At 31.3% G+C, this 14403-nt stretch overlaps 3 protein-coding genes across 4 annotated transcripts in view; all 3 read right to left on the minus strand.

The window, feature by feature from the left end:
• Positions 1 to 8676, minus strand: part of LOC106108432 (serine/threonine-protein kinase unc-51) — a 36387-nt gene extending 27711 nt beyond the window's left edge. The window contains exons 1-2 of the mRNA XM_013289597.1: positions 8295 to 8676; positions 715 to 891 (exon numbers count right to left, since the gene is read on the minus strand). Coding sequence (XP_013145051.1) covers positions 715 to 891; positions 8295 to 8420 — 303 coding nt within the window. The 5' untranslated portion in view covers positions 8421 to 8676. The remainder of the gene's footprint in view (positions 1 to 714; positions 892 to 8294) is intronic.
• Positions 8677 to 9322: 646 nt separating this feature from the next.
• LOC106108470 (density-regulated protein homolog) lies at positions 9323 to 10679 on the minus strand. Its single transcript, XM_013289637.1, has 4 exons — positions 10322 to 10679; positions 10054 to 10224; positions 9727 to 9866; positions 9323 to 9542 (listed from the first exon to the last, which is right to left on the minus strand). Exons 1-4 carry the CDS (start codon positions 10497 to 10499, stop codon positions 9498 to 9500), a joined length of 534 nt encoding a protein of 177 aa, XP_013145091.1. The 5' UTR covers positions 10500 to 10679; the 3' UTR covers positions 9323 to 9497.
• Positions 10680 to 12280: 1601 nt separating this feature from the next.
• LOC106108655 (septin-2) overlaps positions 12281 to 14403 on the minus strand; it is a 9751-nt gene continuing 7628 nt past the window's right edge. For both annotated transcript variants that reach the window (XM_013289910.1, XM_013289909.1), the window contains exons 6-8: positions 13711 to 13867; positions 13381 to 13465; positions 12281 to 12822 (exon numbers count right to left, since the gene is read on the minus strand). In XM_013289910.1, the coding sequence (XP_013145364.1) occupies positions 12736 to 12822; positions 13381 to 13465; positions 13711 to 13867 (329 nt within the window). In that variant the 3' untranslated portion in view covers positions 12281 to 12735. The remainder of the gene's footprint in view (positions 12823 to 13380; positions 13466 to 13710; positions 13868 to 14403) is intronic.

Below are 14403 nucleotides of genomic sequence, written 5' to 3' on the forward strand. Positions count from 1 at the left end.
ATTAGTAGTCGTTTGTTGTTTTCTCTAGATGTTGTAATTCTTCAATATATCACGAATTATAAAAAATTATGGATTTTTTAACAGTTACATGATAAAAATTACTTAACATAATATTGATAATGAAAGAGCTAAATTTTATGTAAAATATTTGTCTTTGTTTATTTACTACGTAGTATGTTTGCGAATGTATCGACCACGTGGTAAATACATTAAAGCTAAATACAGGAAGATGTCAACCGCTGAATATATAAATAATTAATTTTTAACTTTATAATTTAAGTAGTACTATTTTTTGTTGTTAAAATAGTGACAATGTAATTTAAAATTCCTACAAAGTCCTTGGCTTATTGTGCTTCCTTGATATGCCTTATGGATTACGCAATTTGTTCTGTTAAAAATGTAGCGTGTTTTGCTTATATGTATTTAGACATCTGCGTAACTATCATTGTCGCGATGCGTACTTTAGCTGACAAGAGTGGTACAAGCATTTAATACGTTCTATCTTTGAGAGTTCCTTGACTATTATGCGATTCGTTAGTAAGTGAATTACGAATGGGTTCAAAGCAGTTGCTTACCGCTAAATTATGATAATACCAACGTACTATACACAAACGTGTCATTGAACAATAAATTAACAGCTATTAGTAATACAATAAAATATATCGTTAAATTGAGTATTACATTGGTAAGCATGTAGTAAATTATAACACTTACCTCCATAACAACGTAGACATATGCGGGGCTGTCCATGCAGTCGTGCATGGCGACGAGGTTGGTGTGGTGCAGCGCCGTCAGTTCGCGTAGGATCTTGATCTCCTTCACGAGGATCTCCGACGCCTTTTGTATGCCTTTCTTCGTCACCACTTTGACCGCCACCGACTGCGACGGGTTCTATACAATGAAAACAATGCATTGAAACTATTTGCATCTAGATATCGCATTAATTCTTTGAATACTTATTGATTTTTTACAAGAATTTACATAGTGCTTTATTAGAATATGACCTTTTAAACTATGTAAATAATCATGAATATGAAGTGTGATTTTTTATATTCACAAACGTGTTTTTACGTCGTTTATATAAATAAATTTGCAAGCCATTTGAAACAAACTAAGCGCCATAGAAGGAAAGGAGATTGTCGTTAGCTAAAAATCGTAAGGTATTGTCAACATAAGAATGAAGGACACCGCCCACGGATAAGTCCTACTTTAAAAGAGACAATCAACAGACGTTTTAGCATTGGATGTTCCTCACTTGTGTTAATTATTTACCACGCTTTATTCCTCCAAAGATACGGAAAGAAGGAAAGCATAAAAAATTCAGAATGCAAAATCGCAATGCGGAGAACACATCGCGTTAAAAATGACGTCACCGCGACGAAACAACGGAGAAGGACCAAGGGCATAAATGCGATCAGCGTTTTCCTAATCGCCTGGGACACGCGATATTTATAACACTTTAGTATAAAAACCATACAACAATAATGTTGATTGTCCAATAAAAAGTTGCATACATTAGTGTTGAGGTGTATTGGATGTGCGTGATGAATAATGATTTGTGACATTTATTCAACTCTGCACGTGTAAAACATTTCTTTGTATTAAAATATAGTTTTATCATAATTATAGACATGGCGACATACCTTTGTAAATATCGTCATGTTTGTTGTGGTTTCTCCAGTTTACAGGATAACTGTCAATCTCAACTACGTTTGGATGTTTTTAGACAAATTATAGGTAAAAGTTGAAAATATTTAAAATTGCACTCAACTATTGCACGTATGATACATAGATACACGTAACAAATAAATTAGTACAACTGAAACGGTTGCAATAAGTTGTGTAACAATAAAAGTTGTATTTCAAATGATATAAGACTTCATACAGCTAATGTGTGTTAACTTGTACTTTATAGAAAAGTCGAGGCTAGACCAATACAAAATATTAAAGTAGCTAATTAAATGTAGAAAACATTTTCTTTTATATTATATTGGTTAAAGAGAAGGACAATTTAAGAAGTTCTTAGAATCGTATCGGAGTAGGAAAACTACGCACCGCACAGTTGGTTTTTCTATGCAATTAACTGAATGATTACTTACTGTTACTTTCGCAAGCTGCAGATCAAGATAGCATTAAAGTTAAATCGGAGTTAACTTCTAAACAGTTATGTTATGCGTAACAAACCGTAAGCAGTTCAGTACAATTAAATTACTTTTGCATTATTCCATGTCTTCAGATTAGAACTAAAAAGGAATTCAACTTAAGAAGACTTAGAATTTGAGATTTAGTAATTCCCTGAAATTCTGTGAATGAACTTTCCTATTTTCATTTGTTTATTATATTTTTATAGTTATTATATTCTCTATCGCATACAAGTTATATATTTGTGATGACCGAAAGACTTTTAATCTTATAAATATTTTAAAGTTTAGATGGATGGATGAATGTTAATTATAGTTTGTAGCCTAAACGGTTGAACGGATCTCTATGAAATTTGGCATAGATATAGAGGATAGTCTGAAGGACACATAGGCTACTTACTTTTGATTTTTTTCAATTCCACCCGAACGGAGTCGCGGGCGAAAGCTAGTTTGACATAAATATTTTATACTCTTATACAGGGTGTAGGAGAGTTAAAAGTGATAGAACTAGTCAACAAAATTCGTGACTCCAATGTGAATGGCGTGACGCATTCTGCAACATATGCCATGATTTGCATTTTGCATATAAAATTCGCGTCGTCGCCAACGTATGAAATATATCTTGATGCATATACATACGGATTAGCCCACTTTATGACTCCGGGGCATTACGTTTTATATAAGCTATATAAATACATCAACTACATATGTTTTAAAGGTGACATATTCATGAAGATTTAATGTCCCCTTGATTGCGATATTATTTTATTTATATTAGCACTTTCTATTTACAAAATGGTAAATAATGCCTGAAACTACTACGTAATTACCTACATAATATGCAACTTGTCGTCAGTTTCTGCGTGCGGCAATTTACGTCATTCTGGATTAAATCTGATTATTATGTAAACAAAACTCGCTACTATATATGTATTAAACTAAATTGGGATTAATTGATTAATCAAACATAATTATATTGTACAAAGAATCAACCTATCCTACGTGACATTGTTATTTTTACAATATCTTATTTTGTTTCACGAAATTGTCTCCGAAAACATGATTTAACATACGCAATTATCAAGAACTCAACCTTTGTGAACATTCAAGAATAAAATAGTACAAACAAAAAAGTGTTGTCAATAAAAACCCAATTACTGCGTGACTCATATGAACAAGAAATTCTACTCTCTTATAATTACACGAATATACATATAATCCGAAGACGAGCACAATGAGTCAGCGTAGATACAAGTAAGTTTTACAACAGGTAAACGTAGAAATACGAAACTTTTTTATTTCCATCAGTGCAAAAACCTGCTAAGAAGTCAATGAACCAAAATTTGAGACTTCACCGTCTATCTGTTTATCTAGAATCGGTAAAGTACCGAATGTACTGATATCTTGGTAGTGGTTTTATAATAGAAAGTTAATTACAGCATCATGTAGATGTATTGAAAATTTAAAAACATTTTATTCCAATATTCTTGACAAAATTTCTGAAAGGTTTTAGTCTTTATGCTGTGTAGGAATAACTAAAGCGAATCGATATTTATCAAAGAACTACATCGTCTTCTAGAACTCACATGTAGGATAAATAAAAGAGAACCAATATATGAACAGAATGTGTATAGCTTGATGCAACGTGATGTCGGATAAGACCGGAGATTGTTTCCAAAGAGTACGGAAACGTAACAAACAAACGCTGATGTTTCCCAAAGCGTTCAATAACATGTTGACGTTATAAGCCAGATGTATTTATCAATATATACCTTACGGTTAAAACCGAGAAACGGTCCCTAAGGTCTATTCCAGACCGATTTTTATTAACATTTACTCTTAAGAGAGGAAAAAAGTCAATCTGCCTGTTAATTAAAACTACCCGAGATTAGTAAAAGTCTTTCGTAATCGATTATTGTGTTCAGACGTAAATAAACAAACGGTGCCCAACTGGAAACCTTGCACATAGAAGTTACAAAAACATAAAGTAACATAACAATGGTAATTCAAAATTAATAACAGATATGAAGCTAATGTGGAAGCTTTTGTTCTTCTTACAGCTAGTGAGCATAAATATACCCTAAGTATAATTAGAAAACAAACAGTGGACAAACAAAAATGGACAAGCGAAATCAAGAAGGGAACAAACATATTTTAAATTACATGTGACCATTTAGCAAACAGACTATCTTTAACCTAACACTGTGCAATATTTAGCACAAAGGATATTCGAAGCTTCGCTTTGATTTAGTGCCGGGGGCCCGGTGGTGCGCCGGCGCTGGGCTAACATTAGCCCGCCCTACATACCGCAGGCTCGCCACTCGCCTCGTGCCGCCATCGCCACTACCAATCGACCCGATTTCAACACGCGCCCTCATACTGCATGCCTGTTGCTTCAGCCTTTCAGTAGGTACATTGCACATCATTTATTTGTACCAAATTACGAGCGTAATTTATATTAAAAATTTACAATATCTTTTAGATTGATTTCATATTTAACTGAACACATCAATTTTAAGTAATGTATTTTACTGCTTGATTTTAAATTACTTTATGAGAAGATTCGATCATAATTTTTTGTTAAAGGAATGGTTTAAAATGTAAAAATTCCTGTCCGCTCATAAAATTATACTGAAATGCAAGGTATTTCTTTATACTGGTAGATAAAAAGAAACCGCACGTAGAGAAATATAAACAAAGGGTATATCTTTTCTAGACCGATCTGGTCACAAAGAGTCGAATAATCAACTATGCACATAATATAAAGCCACGATGCCTTATAAAGTAATCCTACGTTAATCCTAAAAGGAAGGTTTATAATAACAAGATAAATTGTCGCAATCTTCATGGAAAACTTTAAATACTTTAGTGATATCTTTAGTAATTAAAATTATTTAATTGCAGGCAGGTGGTATTCATTTTTAATTAGTTTATTTATAGTAGATCAGACAAAAGTATCGTAAACAAACTAAACTCAAGCCTAAACAATATACGTGACTGTAATCGACGACGGAAAGTTTTATTTAAAACGTTTTAAAATGCACGAAAAAGCTTCCCATTTGTATTAATTCTTAAATAAATAGGTTCTAAGTTACTACGTACAATGCTCAACTTCTAAGCTTACTCCGTAAGCCTTATAAAGGGGTATAACGGTAGCGTTATTCTTGTATGGAAGGCAGTTCTTTATAAGAATGTAAATTAACAACAACATAATGATAACGAGCGTATAAACGTGATAACATGCAAATGAGGTTTAAGGTAAAATTGGACACTGCGTATTAATGTCTGTTGGCCTTGAGATGTGCGGAGCATGTCGCATATTGTTCTGCGATATATTGTATCACGAGCTAAAAACAAAAGGTTTGAAACCGAACCCTCCACTAACCGGAACACGGTACACATTCTAGACTTACAGGCGCCTTTGTCACGTCCTCGTAATCAACGTAATAAAAATAATTCTTAATACTAACAACAACATGATTTAGTTTTTATCCAAATGAAAATGTTTTTTTACTAAATAAACGGGCTGTGGGCGGATCTAGGGCTGAGGTAGGTACCCAGTATTTCATCAGACCGTTTAGCATTTTATGCGTGTAGTAAAACAAGGCAAGGAAATAAGATTTCATTGTCATAATTAAAAATGTGACGAAGATAATTCCTTCATAGTTGATACTAGTCAAAAAGATTAATCTCGTGATATGACAACGAGGAAAATAGAATTAACTTAAATGATTTTTTAAAGAACACATCCAAGACGTTAATAGAGAATTAAGTGAATTAGACAAGATCAAAACCGCTTTTATTGGTCTTATCGTTAATCTTTATGAGCTACAGCCACACCTTTATTGTAAAAGGAGGTCAGTAAGAACTACTGGGTTCACCAACGAGTTGTGAAGCATTTCGCTTAAACCTTGACAAAAGCTATACAGCGAATATAGTCATTTTTGTAGCGCACGTGTAGTTCAATTTATTGTCTACAATATTTAAGTATCTTTCTATTAATTACGGTTCTGTATATGGCATGACATCATCGTAAGGACGTACGTACTTGAATAAATGTATGCATAATGTAATTCAAACGCGCGGATGCGTGTTACTTATCATTTTACATTCTTTACATCACTTTTATTAATGCACATGTTTTAAAGTAAAAACTTTTTTATCTTGATCCTAATTTTGCAAAAGCGTTCATGAAGCTAATAATGAATGCAATAAAACAATTTTTTGCTTAATCACAGTGGCGATTCCTTGTCGTAGCCACCACACTACATACGGAGTATATCATCATAGTCCATCAACTTCTTATAGAAAATGCATTTAACTGACTTCCATATGTCGATCAATTATTTAACGGACTGCAGTCATTAATTACGTTTTTAATTACGAGAAATTAATTGATCAGGAGTCAATGGGCTTGACAGAAATAGCTTGAAACTGGAATAAGTACAGCTGTGCGGATGTCGGACTTATTTGGTAAAGTGTGCATTGTGTATTCAAGTATATGTATTCTTTCTCAGTTTTGTGTTTGACATCCAACTAAGGCAAACATTAAGTGGGGCGTTGACTCATTGCAGTGTCTAGCTAACACAAAGTTGATTGGTTTATTAAACAACTACCAGTTAAACTCCTCATTTTGGATGTCCTATTTTCTTAGTAAGATACTTCATATGTGATATGAAGTATCTTACTAAGAACTGAACTTACTGAAGTATCTACTATGATAGAATATGCATTTTATATGCTAAAGTATGCACAATATTTCATTCCTTGAGCAAAGTAGTCTCTTGTTTGAAACAGATTTAAAATAAAAATAATACAGGGTAAAGAAACTTGCATGTTAAATTTTAATGTACATTTAAAACTGATCAATTACTATTTTGACAATGCTTGAACTTCTCAACATTATCTTAATTCATACTAAGTTCATTGGTCTTTGTTCCCCATCTTTTGTATGTTTGTATTTTAAATTTAAAGATATACAGATATTCAACAAAATAAAATACTAAATTATTAATGCTAGTTTCATTTCTTTTTTTAATATAGAAAAAACAAATGTACTTGTATTAAAATTATAATAATTTTACTTTTAAGTTATTCATCTATACTATTATAATAAAGTGTAAACACACACTTCTTTGTTGCCTAAAATGTCAGCAATTATAGCATATTTTTGAATAATTCTTTTTGTACTAAAAAATCCACACTTACGTCATGCTTTAGACTATGTATTTTCACACCATTAAACATAAGGGATAAATCTTTTGGATAAAAACCCTAATGTGGGAAAGAGACCATAAGTTGCTGCCCACATCAAGAAAGCAAAATTGCCATTGTAAGGTATTTGGTATTTTGACATTTGCAATTGTTTATTTGATACATGTAAACTATAAAATAACATTGTCATAAGTTGATGCGGATGAAGTCGCAGGGGAACAGCTAGTTCTCAATAATTTTTTATGAGGAGTAGACTTGAAAGTATTGGTTTTTTATTTCCGTTGACTCTAGGTATAGTGATAGTCAGAATTTGAAGAAAAGAAATTGCATGTGTATAACTCACAGGGTCCATTAAAACTTTTAAAGTACCATGCCACCATGTATTAACATAAAATGGTACTATTTAGCAACAATTCCACCTAGTAATGGTTAATATAGGCAAAAATAATTCTTTTGAGCAGGGTGGGTTGTTTTTGTAATCATCAGAAATACAGTTTTACAGTAAAATAAAAAACCAACAAAGTAATGTAACCAATAATAATCTTGGGAATAAAGTCGATATTTTTTGTTATTCTGAAGATGTAAATGTAAAAGAAAATATCTCAGTAAAATATTAAAAATCACTGTTACAGATAAGTAAAAGTAGAAAGTGAAGTAAATCTGTACAAAAAATATTAGATCTACCTTGATAATGAATCTCAAATAAAAATATCATATATTTTTATGGTAATTGCTGCACTTGTATCTTTCGTTGGCAGTTGAAATCTTAAATTAAACGTATGACATTTGTGCCACCTACAGCCGAGGTAAATCAATATTAAGGGAAGCAGTATATTTTACAAATATTAAGGTTAGAATTACCAAATAAACAAACATGCAGGAATGATAAAAACAATAGCAAACGAAAATAAACAATGAGATAAAATCATAGGTGCGTACCCTTCTCTTCCTTCCTTTGTACACCATGGCAAAGGCTCCGTGCCCAATTATATCTTGTTTGGTGAATTCATATTCACCAACTTGAATAACTTCCATTTTCACTAATTTTCCTTTAACCACAGACATTTTCAGTTTTTATTTATATACACTTGTACTTGAGGACAAAAAAGATCGATACTATAATTTTGGAAAACTCGGTTAGGGAACTTGACTAAGCGCTACATTCTGATTTTGTGCTCATAATCACTTCCTTCAAGTTTCCATCTATATTTTTGTTCTCACTAGCACTAATATATCATTGTAACAGTGCCAAAACACAACACACAATGAACGCAAAATGTAGAAAAGTGATTTTATTTTGTGTTGTGTTTGATTTTGCAAAGTAAAGACTGTATTGCCATAGAATAATCCTGTAGCAATATTGCCAAAGGCAAAATAGTAATTCTACTCATTGGTAGATTTTAAAAATTCTACCGAGCCCATTTAATTACTATAAAAAGTGAAAACTAATGGTTGATAAGAACTTTGAAATCACTCTTTGATTTGTAAAATTTATAGGTAGAATGGAAAAACACTACATATTTTAATTTATTGTCAGTTAAAATATGTAGTGTTTTTTTAAGATTTTCGATTAGTAATAAAGAATATCTAATTCTTGTTAGCTTAGACTGTGATAAAGTTTACCTTAGTTTCTACCAAACAACGTTCCAATATTGTAAGTGGCAACATCTGAGATTAATTATAGATTTCTAAACAGACTATATAAAGGTCTTTTATGTCATGTATATTCATTGAACTATTTTACCTTTAACTTAACTTTTATTTTCTTTTTATTTCTTGATTTTCGTAGTTATCTCAAAACAGCTTGTTTTAACCCCTTTTATTCAATGAAATACAAAGCTGATTTTATACAATTTATAATGTTTAAGATAATGTGCTTTATTTTACTGAATGCGCACAAATGAAAAGCAACATCATAGTTATAAAACTTCATACATCATAATAGTGGAAAATATTTTAAAATAAAATTTAAATTTCCAATAATCACATATATTGTGAAGCTCACAAAATAAATAAAACATCACCAATGCTCAATTTCTATTTTAGATTGAGGTCAAGAATTTGCTGTGTAACTAGCAAGTTGTAATTTGTGCATTTAAAATAGAAATTAAAGCAATGCCATAACACTTTTGCAGTTTGTGACTATCTCTTCTGATCACCCAAATCTTCGATGCTGTCCTCATCAATCTGGAACCAGATACAATATATGTTGAACAAATTAAATAAAATGTAATTGTGTACAATACTTAGACATAAAGCAAATAATTGAAATATTTCGAATAGACCATATCCAAAAATAAAGTTTTATCACCCAAACTGTAAATTATTTTTTTCTGTATTAAGTTTTAAAACACTTATAAGCAAAGTTTACCTCAGGCCATTTCTCTGGTATAACATCAAATAGATCATCCTTGACATCCCCTTGAATAACTATTTCATCGTCACCAGTTACAGAAGAGCCACAAGCAAATTTGGTACCAAAAAACTTTGCAGCTACTTTCAAGTCTATATCTGAAATATAAAGATTTAATTATTTTATACACCCACAGTTTATTAGAGAAGCAACTTTCTAACATTCCCTGGTTACATATAATAGGAATCACAACAGTCAAATAATAGTTAAAGCAAGAGCTAGTAACATTAAAAAAATATGAAATTACCTGCTGAGATGTTACAAATTTAAGAATAAATAACTAACCAAATGTACTCAATCCAGAAACAACAGTGACAGATTTTTTCTTTCCTCTTGGCGCTCGGGAGACTTGCACAAGCTTAGGAACATCTTCTTTCTTCTTAGATTTAAGCATACCCTTGCCTCCACGTTTTTGACGTTTCTTTTCTTCTTCCCCTCCAGCGTTTTCTTCCTCATCTTTGAATAAATGTTTAACGCAAATGTTTTATAGAAAATAAATTTACGAGAACTGTAGGATAGAATGTTAGGTATAACCTATCTTTTAAATACTCACCTATTTTCACTTTTTCGAATTCTGTAGGTAAATTCTTCTCGAGCCATTGCTTACATTTATCATATTCTGGATAATATTCACAATATTCAATTGGCATAGAGCAATTTCCACAATACTGCACTTTTATAGGATATGTTATCCCGTCTCGCGGACCCATGGATAAATCTCTGTCAGCCATTGTTAATAAAAAGTTGCATGAAAGTCCAACTATCGCATAATAATTAAGCAATATTACTTTTTACTTTTATATGTTCAACAAAACAATAAATGATGTACTACGTATCATTCATTAAGAGTAAAGTTAACCCTAAATTGGTTTTTGATTTGCTATTTGATAAATTTGACAGCTAAACAGTTGCTACAAACAGATTCTGAAAACGGCTTTTGATAAGTTCGTCTATGGTTTCATTTTCTACCAAAAACTACCTTCATGTGTTTTAGATAAGCAGCAAAACCCAAATAATTACAGAATTTGAAAAAAAAGGATAATCCAAGTTCACCACGAACTTTGAAATGCCTGATTTAAAAAAAAAACTTGTGGTAACAGTTATATATGTATTTTGCCTAGATATGGACATGCTCTGATAGCCGGCATTTAAACAAGTCATACTAAAAGCCACAGAAGTTTGATATTTTATATCATCAAATCTTGATGATAGTAATGATGAGGATTTTACAAGGTATTTAGATATACATGATGGAATTTTTTGATGTGATCTCCAGAGGAAGTGTACATTAAAAGACTAAAATAGCAAGTTATAGTCACACAGAACTAAAATATGTTCGTAGGCGACGGTTATGTATAAAACAAAAAAAAGATAATGAAAATTGGTTATATTCTGATAATAAGTATTTAAGTAATAAATTTTTAATTTTGTAGATCCGAGAAAATTTTGTTATTGTTATAGGTAAACGCCATTACCCTGTTTTTTTTAAATAAAATACCTTTATACGTAAAGTATCAATTTACTATATAAATCTTGATACATAAAAATCACATCATAAAACTTTGGTATAAATTAACTTTTTGTCATACTCAAGCAAACATATTTGCTGAAAAATCTTTTTTTAGATATTAATATACACAGTAATAGATAAATTTGCCTAAGAGTTATTTTTATAACACTTGTAAAGAAAAATGAAAAGGAAAAATTTTAATTACACGTACATCAATATCATTGCTTACAATTATAATATTAAAGTTCGCTTACAGTAAATAATACAAATGTTAACGTTAATAAAACTTTGTTACAACCATTGTTAGTATTAAAATGAAATTATTTATAACTGTGTATATTGACGAAACAAAATTTTTGAGCTATTGTTACAATTAAACAGTTTTAGGCCTCAATGAAATGAAATGTCGACATTTTATATAAATAAATATTTTATCAATTTAACTATAATTAAGTTGATTTTGTTTGTTGTTGTTGTTGTTGAAACACATAACTAGTACATGCAATGCAAAATGCAAAATTGCAAATGTGACACTTGTTTTTGAACAATATTGCTTTCTCTATTTTTGAAAATAGAATGAAAGTGATAAAATATTGTCGTTGTACAGATACAGATTTTACGGCAAAAAAAAATGTTGGTTTCTATCTCGTGAGAATTGACTATTCATTTATTAACTACAATTTCTATTTGTCATTAAACACATAATAAAACCATTTTACACAAATTCTACTACTATCTTTACACACTTCAGTTAACTAAATTAATTGATTTTCCATTTTCTGATTAAATTTTCGTGCTATTGTTTTTGTAAGTGACATGTCAAAATGTAATTATTATATGTACTGCCTACAATTTTTTAGCTCGGGTAAGTTACTTAGTGGCTGACTCGGTGATTTTTGTTTCGTGTATTAGTGGTGCTTAGTTAATAATTTTAGTCAAAAATTTAATTATAAACAAAAAATGTATTCGTTTATTTTTTAATTACAAAGTTAATGTTTTTAGATTAATTTAACGTCATCGTCCAAACAGATAAAAATTTAAACATTTAAAAATAATAGACAAATCGATCATTTATTAGACTATTAATACAAATAGAATATATATTTCGTTCTAAAATCAGCAGAATATCTAGTTAATTAACTAATTAATATTTATATTTACACCTAGTTCCCGTATTTGATAATGAACTCTTTCTCTTCCGAACACGTCGAAGAGGTTTTACAGTTAACTACTATCTATGGGGAAGAGGTACAGTGCTATTCAAACTTTATGGCAGCTCGCAATTTCGAGACGATGCTCCGGTATTGGCGAGCGCGCACGCTGCTCCTGAAAGAGCTTTTCTCCACCCACAGAGAACGCTTGAGGCATTTTCTCGTAACTAACCGCAGGCCACCATAAAGGAGGAATCATATAATAAGTTCATAAATAACGCTACAACTAAATATTGCAGTCTATTTTTATACATCTATAATGCTGTCGTGCTTTTTATCGGAAGCCTTGAGTTTCTCCTGCATTTGTGTCAACATGTCCTGCATGCGTCGGATCTGCAAGTGAAATCGAATGTTACGGAAGTTGATTTTAATTTAAAAGAAAATAATACATAGCTGAATATGGAGGAAAACATTTGACATCACTAGGCGAAGTCATGCAGGATGTTTCATCACTAGAAAAATGAAATATGAGATAGACTCATGACTATAATGACGAACAATTTCAAATACAAAACCATGCGTATGTGTCGCTCATACAAGAAGTAGAACATCTAATTTATGAGGGTATTATTGAGTTTATTTGAAGTTACTATAACTTTTGAACTGTTTATAATCTACTTGAAAAGTTACCTCCACATGACTTTGCAACTGTCAACAATAAAATATCATTAAAAATTATTTGCTAAAATAATTGATCAGATCATAAAAGTAATTTTTCATTATTACTTGTCGTGAACTGTTGGGAGATACAAGTTTTTGTTTATTTCAATTCCTTAGGTAAATGAATATTTCTCCCTTCTCCTTTCAAGTTCTGCCCTCCCTCCTTTCATTTGTTTCATGCTGGGCTTCTAATACGCTAACGTCTATACAAAATATATCAATTATTATTACCTCTTCATCTTTTTGTAGCAATAAACGATCAGTGTCTGTAATAACTACTTCATTGTTGTTGCCCATGGAATCTCTCTTCAATTTTCTGTAACATGCAAACAAAAATAAAGTATAAGGATAACAAACTAAAACGTTTTTTTCTTTTGTCTTTATCAGATGTACTTAGGTAATATCTAAATTTAGTCCCTTCTTACACGTACTTTCATTCATTCCATCCATCCTTTCCTTCGTCTTCCTCACGTTTAGACATCCTCATTCAATCTCATTACTCACTTAAGAATGAATAGCTATATACATATATGTAAGGTTTGTTAGGTAAGCGTGAGGTACCCTCGTTCGCGCAACGCGTGCTGCGATATCTGTGAGATGCACTGCGCGCGGAAGTTTTCGTAGTGGACGTCCTGCGTCACATCCTTCAGGTCCTGCATGTGCGTCGAGATCAGCATCGTGCGCAGCTTCGTGAAGTCCGAGTGGCGCGGGTTTTCCACTGTACAAAAGACATTCATTTAATAAGAACGGATACTTGTCTATCTTTCCTCTTATGATTCACTGATTGAACTGAAGAGGTTTTCACCCATATCGACCTTTTTAAAGTTTATATATACATTCACGAAGATATTTGGAAATCAATGTGGTTGTTAATATTCATGCAAAATTAACACTAGCTTAGCATAGAACAAAGTTATTCTATGCTTTAATTAAGCATAGTAGATACTATTTAAGGACATACGAAGACCAAACTTAATTTCAAAGTACCTGTTCTTGAACACTAGCTAAGTTTAATTAGATTTTTGTCCGTATATCAGTGTTTATTTAAAATATGTAGTAAATGTTTTAAATTTATTGTTAAGTTGTTTTCTGTTAAAGATTAAAAAATCAAAGCGAACTACTCAAATATAAAAACGTGATTTTAAAAACGTGCCGCACCTACATATTATCATTTTTGACCGACTTCCCAAAAGAAGGAGGTACTCAATTCGTCTGTATGTTTTTTTTTTTTTTTTTTTTTTTTTTTTTTTTTTT

Source organism: Papilio polytes, unplaced genomic scaffold (assembly GCF_000836215.1).
Source record: "Papilio polytes unplaced genomic scaffold, Ppol_1.0 DF821511.1, whole genome shotgun sequence".
NCBI lineage: Eukaryota > Metazoa > Arthropoda > Insecta > Lepidoptera > Papilionidae > Papilio > Papilio polytes.